The following is a 12,293-nucleotide window of genomic DNA, read 5'->3' as shown; positions in this document are numbered from 1 at the left end:
TCACCCGTACACTAGTTATGTCCAGGGACAATTTAAAGAAGCCAATCTTGCATATTTTTGGTACTACAAGATGTTATGAGGAGTTCAAATGAGTACAAAAAAAACCACACATATAAGATTACTCAGCTTTCGGAGTTGCTGGAGGACATCCATTATCTGTGCTTTATCAAGGAATTAACAATTTCAATGATAGGATGAAAAAAACTGGCAAAAACCAGACAGCACCCGAATAATTATTTGGATTGACAAATTTTTGCCTGTGTAAAACAAAATAGAGATCCCATGAAATTAACAATCTGTCTATCTGTACTGAGATAACTCCAAGGTCACATGTACATGGGAATGAGAACAGGACATTTAACTCCTTGAGCCTATTTCACAAATCAACAAGAGTTCCGATGAAGCATCTTTGATCTGAAATGGTAATTGTTTTTCTTTCCACAGATGCTGCCAGCCCTGCTGTGCATCGCCAGCATTTCCTGTTTTATGATCACAGCTGATCTACTACTTAATTCCATACACACACTTTTGTGTACCAGTATATGTTTGGAATTATTTTAGAAAATCCCTTCTGCATCCTCACCTTCCACCTTCTCCCAACATGTAGCGACTACAATCTGGTGCAATATGCCAATTGTGGCCAAACCAGTGCTTTCTAAAGGTTCTTCCTGACTTCATCAATCATCTACCCAATGTCTCCTTTCATAAAGCTCAGATCCAAACACGAGTATCAGGAAATCGTTAACACAATACCAACCTACAATGCTAATTGGTTAGAAAACAATTGGCAGAGTGCCTGCCATTTCCAAGTATACCCGATTAAATGTGCAGGCATTTACTGGTACTACAATCGTGGAAAACATTTTTTTTTTTTGTAAACTTTTTTTAACAAGCTCTGGCACTTTAAATGAACCATGCACAAAGAACCCCAGATCTCTCTTTTCTTGTACTTGCAACCAATGGGTTAGAATGCTGAAAACTATATTCTGCACTCTGTATCTTCCCCTGTGTTCTGCCCATTGTGCTTGGGTTTAACAATTGTATTCATGCAGTATTATCTGATTTGATTTGATAGCGAGCGAAATAATTTTCACTGTAGCTCAGCACGTAACAATAATAAACCTAAATAGTTTTAAAGAATCTGTTGCTTACTCTCACTTTTTTCTACTAAAATGCACCAATTTGCATCTTTCAACAATATGTGCCATCTCTCACATCTCCAACCATCCCACCACCCCTGTCCATATTTTATTGCGATCCATTAATATACTCCTCATACACTTTATTGCTTCTGCAAGTGTTGTGCAGTTGCAAATGTGGGAATTGTGCCCTGTACACCCGTGCCCATGTCATTAATATACATTAAGAAAAGCAGTGGTGCTAGCAACATTTCTTGGGAAATTCCATTGTATCAAATGCGCTCTTTGATAAGCCTTACAATATTAATCAATATTAATTCAGTTACTATACATGAATTCTCCATCCATGCTGGTAACTACTCTCCATTAGTTGATCATTAGCTGATCATTAGTTTGGCCCTCAAACTGATGACAAACTAACTATAGAGCACCTAAACAAATGTCTCTTGGAAGTCCAAATTTTTATCTTCATTCACTTGCAGCACAAAATGAATTAGACATAATTTCCCCTTGACAGAAACACTATGGGTTTTCTTAGTCAATCCACACTTCTCTATGTGACCAGGGGGTATGGAGAGAAGGCAGGTACAGGATACTGAGTTGGATGATCAGCCATGATCATATTGAATGGCGGTGCAGGCTCGAAGGGCCGAATGGCCTACTCCTGCACCTATTTTCTATGTTTCTATGACCACTAATTCTAACCACAATCATTGTTTCTGGAACTATTTGTCTTCCTAGTTACAGGATGACCTACAATTACCAAGGTACTCAATCGCCTGCTGCTCCCCACCCTTGATAACTTTCTGTTTCAAGATGTCACGATTAGCATTCTGGCTGATTTCGCAAATACTTGCTTAGTTTAGTTTAGAGATACAGTGCGGAAACAGGCCCTGCCGCCCACCAAGTCCGCGCTGACCAGCGATCCCTGCACACTAACACTATCCTGCACACTAGGAGCAATTTACAATTTTACAAAGCCAATTAGCTTACAATCTTTGGAGTGTGGGGGGAAACCAGAGATCCCAGAGAAAACCCACGCAGGTCATGGGGAGAACGTAAAACTCCGTTGTAGACAAGCACCCATAGTTAGGATCGAACCCAGGTCTCTGGCACTGCAAGGCAGCAACTCTACCCGCTGCACCACTGGGCCGCCCTCTGCCTGTTGAATATGAACAGTGACAGTAGATCCTCATTCCTTGCTCGACGTTCACCTTCTCTTTGTTCATCACTGGTCACTCTAGTCCCATTCTGATCACATCCTGCTCCCTAGATTGTCAGACCATCTCAAATTTATACTTCAATAGCTTGGAACCAGACATGGATTTCAAGATAGAGAAATCCACTGCATGTGCTTGCTTGGGACAATTTCACTGACCAGCTATCAGATTCTCCTAGTTTGGTGGCCTTTCCCAGCTTCCAAGTAGCCTATATTCTAGAGGACAACAGCTAGGTGTTTAGTGGTAATTGTAATGTCTTTCCATGTTCTTCTCCAGCCACGTTTATACTTCTACACAATAGAGTCATTCAGCATGGAAGCAGGCCCCTCAGCCCAACTTGTCCACGATATACACGAGTCCCACCTGTCTGCGTTTGGCCCATATCCCTCTAAACCTATCCCATCCATTTACCTGTCAAAATGTATTAAAACGTTATGATAGTACCTGCCTCTGCTCGTTCCACTGTGTAAAATAATTGTCCCTCAGGTTCCTATTAAATCTTTTCCCCTCACCTTAAACCTGTGTCCTATTCCCGTTATTGTCATTTGACAAAAACATTGGAATCATTTTGAAGTGTTTCAGACTATAGACTCAGTATATATTTAGATAAATCATTTGGGGCACGGATGATAATTAAGCAAATCTTTAGCGTTGCAGTTTATCACAAATCTATGATAAATAAGCGAGTTCGGTATTCCGAAAAACGCAAGGAATCATGGGATTTGTCTCTCAGGTAGGTAGGAACAGGTAGCACGAGAGCGGGGTGTAACAGCGAGAGAGGGGTGCGAGTGGGAGACAGGGGAGAGCGCGCACACAGGTACCCGCACCTCATCCACAGCCAGGATCGAACCTGGGTCCCCGGCGCCGCAAGGGCTGCTGAACCACCACTGGACCTCCCTCCCCCCCCCCCCCCTCCTCCAAGTGTCCCATCCCCGCCCGGGGACAACAGCGGCCCCAGGCTCACACCCAGCACGGAGAAGAAGCGCCAACCCTAGCTCAACTATGCCTGTCCCGCCGGGCCAACCGACAGCCCCGGTACAACGGGACACCAGCGGCCCCAGGCACACAGCCAGCGCGGAGAAGAAGCGGCAACTCCAGACCCAGTGCCAACACCTGCCCCCGCCGGCACCGAGGGAGCCAACCGACAGCCACTGGACAAGAAGAGAGGCGCAGCTGATGGTCCCCCCCCCCCCCCCCCCTCCCCGGGAGCCGGAGCTAACGTCCCTCTCCCGCGCTGGCTGCAAGCCTGTCCTGGAACGATGGAACAATAAATAACAAAGGAACAATAAAGACAACTAATTCATAGTTTGAAAGCAATATTTTCTTACCTAGAATCAAAGCTGAAAAAACAGATGAAATGAAGGTCTATAAGTACACAGCTCCACTGCTTCCAGCAATGTTTATGCAGAGTGACCTTTGACCTGGGTATGTGCAGTCGGAATACCGAACTCGCTTATTGGAGAGTGTTAAATGTAATATGTGCTTGCATGAAACTTCAATCGTTGAAAAGGAAATGCAAATAATCTATTAACTGCATAAAACTAAAAGTTTAAATAAAACATCCTTTTCATTTTCACCTTTGGGGGAGGGAGTAACCAGACGCTGAGAAACCATCCAAAGCAAACAAATTTAAGTGTTCTGGGGACTTCTCTGGCACAGGTTGTCAATTCCGTCCACAGGCTCATACTTTGAATGCACAAACAAGCAACTGTGTAAAAAGCATTCATCAATTTAGTGAAAATTTGTTTTAATAAGAAATGTACAAATGCTTGGGGTGCCATTCTCGACAACATGTAACACACAGAATTACCACACATAAATATTTTGAACAACTAAACTGGAACATTTAATAACAGATTCCATACAGTTCACGATAACTATGGCCCTACTTGTCTCTTTTCTAATCAAAGACTCCATACAATATTCAAGTTACTTTCCTTTAAACGTAAGATTGCTAAAAGAGCCAGTCATACAGCGTGGAAACAGGCCCTTCAGCCCAACTTCCCCATGCCAACAAAGATGCCCCATCAACACTAGTCCTACCTGTCTGCGTTTGGCTCATATCCTTTTAAACCTTTCCTATCCATGTACCTGTCCAAATGTATTTTAAATGTTGTTATCGGACATAATAGTAGATAATATATTTTTATCATGGAAAAACCTTTACACTTCTTACTCAAATCTATTTTGTGACTAAGTTCAGCAGCAAGGGCTTAATAAGCCATCCCACCATTTTAAGGTTGCTAAGGATGGGCATTAAGACACCAGCATTTTCTTTTTAAACTATATTATCATTTCAGGCACTATTTCAGGTAATATTTTAACTTAAGCAATTTTCAAAACTTGGGTTTCACAAAACACAAGCATCCTTCTCTCCCAAGTTTCAAATAGTAACAGTGCATCACTTTGTGAATACTCTCTGTACTTAGCCATAGGAAATACTGTACAATAGCAATCGTAATGCCACAGTCAGCAATGAAAGATGTGACAGTCGAGCATACAAATTACTTGTTGTTCCAAGAGCCAAAACAATCAACAAGACCTGCATCAACTGTGTTTTTCTATCAGTAATATATATGCGGTCCCCAGGTTATGAACATCTGAGTTATGGACACCCCATGTATATCATCTAGCTCCCATAATATTATTCAATTCTAAGTCCAAAAGTATGTACATAGGTACATTCCTATGAATGGCCCAACCAGTTTACTCTCTCTCACTCTCCACTTTTAGTAATTGATCCTTCTTATTAGACTTTGTGCTCCCAATGCCTTCCATTACAATTCTGTGGAGAATTTTGTGCAATTTTTCGACTTATGGACAATATCGACTTATGGTCATCTATAATGATTAAACTGGTTCTTTACCCTGGGACAGCCTATCAATAGTAAATAACACAAAGGGTCTAGTTATCCATTCTGAATATTAGGTCACATCTCTCAGACATTCAGAATAGCTTCCCCTCCCCCCCCCAGAGTCTGAAGAAGGATCTCGACCCAAAATGTCACCCATTCCTTCACTCCAGAGATGCTGCCTGTCCTGCTGAGTTACTCCAGCATTTTGTGTCTATCTTCAGTGAAAACCAGCATCTGCAGTTCAGATATCAGGCAGTCAGGTTTGGGACTGTTCAGGTCTGGCTCACTATTCTGTCCAGGTCAATTTGATTTTATTAGCACATCTCCTCTGACCTTTATCAATATTTGTTGTTTTGGCATCAAACAGCAGTCCGTTGAAGATGGTTATATTCACTCCAAAGGCATGGTCAGTTATGGTGCTTGGGCTATGTCATGTTCTGGCTACTCAAAGTCAAGACATGCTCAGGATGTGTTACACGTTTATACCGAAGCACACATACATTGGAACACAACATGTGCATCAGTATTATGTTTCCACATTCACAGCCAGAAAATGTTCAACAACATCTGTCTATCACAAATTCAAGGAGCAGAATGAGGCCATTCTGCCAGTCATATCTACTCTGCCATCCAATCATGGCTGATCTATCTTTCCCCTTCAACCCCATTCTCCTGCCTTCTCCCCATAATCCTGATACCCATACTAATCAAGAATCTGTCAATCTCCAACTTAAAAATATCCATCAACATGGCCTCCACAGCCGCCTGTTGCAATGAATTCCACAGATTCATCACCCTCTGACGAAATAAATTCATCTTAATCTCCCTGCTAAAGCTATGTCCTTTTATTCTGAGGCTAAGACCTCCAATTCTAGACTCTCCAACTAGTGGAAACATCCTCTCCACATTCACTCTATCCACATTCATCTTTATAATGTTGAACGAGTCATTAGAATCAATAGTTTCTATAAAAAAAGCAAGATTGAAATAATATCAGAATTCCAGCTTTGGTCTATATACAATGAGAGAATAATCTTACATGACTCGATTGGTTGAATGGCCTAATTCTGCTCCTATGATTTATGAATCATAGCTATTTCTATGCTATATTTAAGAGGGAGTTAGATGTGGCCCTTGTGGCTAAGGGGATCAGAGGTTATGGAGAGAAGGCAGGTACGGGATACTGAGTTGGATGATCAGCCATGATCATATTGAATGGCGGTGCAGGCTCGAAGGGCCGAATGGCCTACTCCTGCACCTAATTTCTATGTTTCTATGTTTCTATGAAGTATCAAATGGTGAATATTTTCCATTCCTCTCCTAACAATGGCTCTGAAGTGAAACTCCAGATCACAGTAACATCTAAAATGTACATATAATACCATGGTCTGGGTAGTTTAAAAAAAAAAAGAATTTATTTCTTTTATTTGTTCATTGGATACTGTGTTTACAAACCTGTTTTGCTGCCGCAAGAAAGAATTTCATTGTTCCAATTTGGTACATATATGCCAATTAAACACTCTTGACTCATCAATCCCCATCGAATTGCCTTTTCACAAGATGGATCACAGATTTCACAGAGGAAAAACATTTTACCTGAAAGCAGCAGAATCCTTCCTGCCAAAAGAACACAACACTTCAGGCAAAAAACAAGTCTGTCTGCCAGGTTTAAAACAATATTTTTACAGACTGTTCCTGGAATACTTTTTGGAGAACCATTTTGTATTTCTTTCTACTTTCCCCAGAATTTGGAAAATATGATGTACTGTTGAAAGACACTACATGTACAACCAATGAGAAAGTGCTATCTTACCTATCAATACTATTTATACTGTATTAAATTTACCAACCAGATGCCATACTGGTAATAAAGAATATCTATTTAATGTAAGTCAGCGGCATGGTGGCGCAGCGGTAGAGTTGCTGCCTTACTGCGCAAGAGACCCGGGTTCGATCCTGACTACGGATGCTGTCTGTACAGAGTTTGCACGTTCTTTCTGTGACGTGTGTGGGTTTTCTCCTGTATCTCTGGTTATCCACACTCCAAAGACTTAAAGGTATGTAGGTTAATTGGCTTGGTATAATTGTAAATTGTCTCTAGCATGTGTAGGGTAGTGTTAGTGTGCGGGGATCGCTGGTCAACACAGACTCGGTGGGCCGAAGGGCCTATTTCTATGCTGTATCTCTAAACTAAACCAAACGTGATAGTTATCTCAATTTGTGACCGAAAGTCTCCTTCAAGACAACTGTAACATCAGTCAATAGACAAACTGCATACAAGTTGCACTTCAAATGGAAAACTAAATACATTTAAAGAAAGAGCAAACATGAGGTGTGCTTTGCAATTACTCAGGGCACTGCTTCAGATGGGACATCAAAATAAGCATTTTCCAAACAAGTGAAATAAAATTGTGCCACAAATGAAGAGTTCTTTACAAATTGCAGATGTAGTTGCAACGAAGCATTTCAAACAAAGTTCATAAAAATAACTTTCTTACTTTTCTCTCCATCATTCTTGACGGTGGTAATCTGTACCGAGCTCCATTTGTTGGCGGCAACGCCTCACCTGGCTAATGTCATTATGCCCCAATGAATGCGGCTATTCACATGAGCAAGAAAATGGCAGCCGAGTGATCTGTGCCTTTCCCATTTGACACCCGTGTGTATTCAGATACAGACCCCATTGATAAATATCTGCCCTTTTCAGGCAGAGTTGAAGAGATCAGCTATGGCATGTTTACCACCACCTGTCTGAGATCAGTTGATGGAAGTTGACTCAGAATCAAATCCAAAAAATATGTTCTGTACTGGACAGTGCACCTGGCAACCATTCATCAAGAAGGTATCTTGTATATACACGAGGATTAAATTGTACCTAAAAGCATATATCAATGTATTTACACTTAGTTTCATGTTAATTTGTAGATTCTGTACTTCCATAGCACCGCTCACATATGGCACATTAGCATTGAAAGAAAGATGAGGGAGGAGAGAAAAAGACAGCTAATACTCACACCTCTCACTAATGTGGTTGTTGCTATTGGGATATACAAGCATGTATTTTATAGTCAGGATATGATGCACCAAAGCACCCATCATGGTCAAACCAACTCTGTCAGGAAAGAAGTACAAAAATCCAGGAACTAAGGCGGGCCCCTGGACCCCACCCGTAATGGGCGAGCGCCGAAAGCTCGCACTCCGTCAGCCCGCGCACTCAGAGTAAGATTTTTCATTTTCAAATGTTGGCAGGTATGATGTAAATTCTAGCCTAAAAGGGCTTCACTACCTCCTGCAGAGGTATAAAAAGGAATGAGAAATCAGATTGGGTTCGGCACCCAGGAGACAAATGATTCTCCGGGCACCACTGAAATACTATTGGGGGACACAAACTGATATTTGACTGTACCTTAACTGGTACACGTGACAATAAACTGACCTTGACCTTGAAATTTCAATCCACAATATAAAGTTCAAACAAAAATCCTCACACTGGGCCAATGAACTCAGGAAATTAGCCTTGCCTTGGAATACAGTAATCATATTCCTGAGATATATTCTGTTTGATATTATAGTACGTATTTTATGAGGTGCTTTTAGAAGTACCAAACAGAGGAGACTTTCCTGAATGCACAATATCAGTATATAGTGGCCAGAACAGATTACGCTACAAATTCTCTGTCCCTGGGATTATAAGACTGTCCGGTTAATTTACCTTGTTGGCTGTCACTTCCTGAAACTCTTGGGGTTTGTTCCTCTGACCCTGAATTCACACCGTTGCTTCCTTGCAGGGCGACATCCTTCTTGCTAAGGGAGCCTTTCTTTACAGAGTTCACACGTGTAGGAATTGGCACAAACGTGGGATCTAGATCCATGATCAGTTTATTGAGTTGTTCAATTGACTGATCAATATCCAACGTTGGGGAAGATGACAAGTCTTGTTCCTCAGATCCTGGCCTTGTTCCTTCAGCGGCCTGATCAGTCTCAGATGGCTTGCAAGGTTGTTTCTCGTGCTCAAACAAGGCATCTGAGCGTTGGTGATCTTGTGGCTTACTGTCCCCTGACAATGTACTAAGCCCTCGCTGCACAGCATCCCTACTGCTGGACCCTCGTGTTGGAGCATTCGGAAGTTTGGATGCTATTTGTGTTCTGTTGGGATCCTCTCCGGTGCCCACCATTGCAAACCTCAAATCATTTTCTGCTGGATAGACATACGGCTGAGCAGCAACCATCTGCTGTTGCCGAACCCAGGTTTGAGTAGAATAGTTACTCTGATTATAAACTTGTGGCTGTGTTGGCAGTGATGGGTTTCTGGGCTGTTGTAAGACATTTTTTCCCTCGGTAACTCCTACAAATGTTCTGTCATACCCGGTTTCTGTCCCAATACCAAGGTCTGGTACAACAACATTGTGGAGGTCATCACCAGTGTTGCTTCCAAATCCATCCGACAGCAGAGAGTTCTGACTGCTCTTGTGAAAGCTGAAGTTCCCCAGGTTGTTTGACGGTTGACCTTCTGAGGAGGAAAGAGTCCCTATGCTGTCCACACTGTGCAGATCGTGATTTGGCATTTCATCGTCTAAAATGTCCGTCTCCCTGTCCTTTGCCTTCAGTTCACCGTTCACATGAACCTGAACTGGGACGATGTGACGTACTCCACTGTATTTCACTTTGGTATCAGTCATATCCTTCAGCTGCACTGAATTCTCCAGCCCAAATCCACTCAAAAGCCTGTCCAACTCGGCTTTCTCCTGCAGGCTTAGCCCTCGTTTAATGGCTGGTGGCAAGTGTTCCTCTGTTCGGTCTGTTCTTATGGAGGCGGTGGAGTTTCCAGAGTCACTGCTGACTGACAGTGTATGTTCAATCTGTTCAGGGCCAGTTGTTACAGGAGCACCACCAATGGGAATGTTACCCTCAGAGGAGCTTTTCTTTCGCACTTTGGCATATAGGCTTCCATCAATTGGGCCTTGCGTATGTGACACTAGGATAAGAAAGAAGAGAAAGGACTTCTTAGCAAATATAACACATTAAACCACACATTATCGTGAGGTATCAAGTATGAAAAGAAAAATGATAATTTTTGCTCCACTATAAGGTATATGTTACTCTTATGTTAATACAAATTTCCATTTAATGACCAAACAAAAACAGAAATGTCTTCAAACAATATTTAGTTCCCAAACTGTTTCCAAATCGTTCACTAATTTAGCAGGCCAATTCTATGCACTCAAAAATATGTATAAAATGCAAAGGAAAGGTACATGTACAAAGTTGTCTTAGCTCAGTTAAGTACACAAGCTTGAAAGATTATTCAGAGCTATAATGTTTAATTTATTTAATATCAAAATATTTTTTCTGAGAGTAAACTTTTCAATGTTAAACCAACTTCCCTTAGTGAGATATACCATGTTGGAACTTGTTGAAACTCATTAAATTGTTTTCATTTTAGGATTTCCAAATAGTATTCATAAATAAATGTCTAAATTTGTGTTTCTTTATAATGTAGGATCTAAGCAGCATGTTACAGTAAGTATCTGGACATAACCATAATTTACTCGGGACCTCCTTGCTCAAGAGTTGCCCTGTTCGACCCAATGACTGCAAAGACAGCATATTTTACTGCTGACATATCTTACAATCAGAATGACAGGCAACTGATCTTTTTTCACCCCAGGGCACCAAAGTTAAGGAATTACAGCAGTCATAATGACAGAACGCAGTTCTGCTGGAGGGCATTGTTATTGCATTACCTTATGCACGTTATGACATTACACAAAAAGCATGCAGTTTCCTGGTGATATCATCAGGGATGTCAACAGATACAATTAATCACGGGCCAAGTCATTTGGATTCTGGCACAAAGTCCTGCATAAATGCTAGCGATATATAATGTATAATGCATCTCATGTGACTGATGCATTATTCTGCTCTCTGTATGTTAGAACATAGAACAGTACAGCCAGGATCAGATCCTTCAGCCCACTATGTCTATGCCGAACATGATGCCAAGACCCATTCTTCTCTGCCTGTACATAATCCATATCCTTCCATTCCCTGCATATTCAGGTGCATATCCAAAAGTCTCTTTAATGCTACCATCATATCTGCCTCCACGATCAGCCCTGGCAGAACATTCCAGGCACCCACCATCCTCTGTATAAAGAAAAACTTGGTCTGCAAATCTCTTTTAAACTTTGCTCCTCTCAATTTCAAGTTATGTCCTCTTGTATTTGATATTTCCACCCTGGAAAAAAGGTTCTGACAGTCTAACCTCGCTAAGCCACTCATAATTCTATATACCTGTACCTCTATCAGGTTTCCCCTCAACATCCCGAGTTCCAGAGAAAACAATTCAAGTAAGTCCAACCTTTCCATGTAGCTAATAACCCCTAATCCAGGCATCATTCTGGTGCATCTTTTCCAAATCCTCCATATCCCTCCTGTAATGGGGCAACCAGAACTGTGCACAATACTCCAAATGCACCCCAACTAAAGTCCTGTAAAACTGCATCATGACTTCCTGACTCTTGTACTCAATGGCTCGACCAATGAAGCAAGCATACCATGTGCCTTCTTTACTGCTCTATCCACTCATGTTGCCACTTTAAGAGAGTCAAGGACTTGTACCTCGATCCCTCTGAATATCAATGTTGTTCATCATCTTGCCATTAACTGTATATATTACCCTTATGTTCAACCTCCCAAATTCTCATGGTTTACTAAATTTTTTCGGCCTATTTCTGGAGCTGATCTATATCCTACTGTATACTTTGACAGCGTTCCTCACAGTTCGCGACTCCCACAATCTTCATGTCATCTGTAAACTTATTAACCAACCTATCTACATTTATGTTCAAGTCATTTAACACAAACAGCAATGATCACAGAACAGATCCCTATCAAATTCCACTGGTCACAGACCTCCATTCTGAATATTGTCCTTCCAACACAACCCGTTATTTTCTTTCAGTAAGACAGTTCTGAATTCATACGACCAAATCACTGTTAATCCCATGCATTTTAATCTTCTGGACCGGCCCACTATTGGAAACTTTATCAAATGCTTACTAAAATTCATGTCGATA

At 41.5% G+C, this 12,293-nt stretch overlaps 1 protein-coding gene across 10 annotated transcripts in view; it reads right to left on the bottom strand.

Annotated features, from left to right (window-relative positions):
- The window catches only part of tns3 (tensin 3), a 453,833-nt gene that overhangs the window by 65,370 nt on the left and 376,170 nt on the right, over window positions 1-12,293 (bottom strand). For all 10 annotated transcript variants that reach the window (XM_033050098.1, XM_033050105.1, XM_033050119.1 and 7 more), the window contains one exon: window positions 8,927-10,189. In XM_033050098.1, coding sequence (XP_032905989.1) covers window positions 8,927-10,189 — 1,263 coding nt within the window. The remainder of the gene's footprint in view (window positions 1-8,926; window positions 10,190-12,293) is intronic.

The sequence above is a fragment of the Amblyraja radiata genome, chromosome 2 (assembly GCF_010909765.2).
Source record: "Amblyraja radiata isolate CabotCenter1 chromosome 2, sAmbRad1.1.pri, whole genome shotgun sequence".
NCBI classification, from domain to species: Eukaryota; Metazoa; Chordata; class Chondrichthyes; order Rajiformes; family Rajidae; genus Amblyraja; species Amblyraja radiata.
Note: the sequence above shows the minus strand (reverse complement) of the source record. Positions and strands in the feature narration are given on the sequence as shown.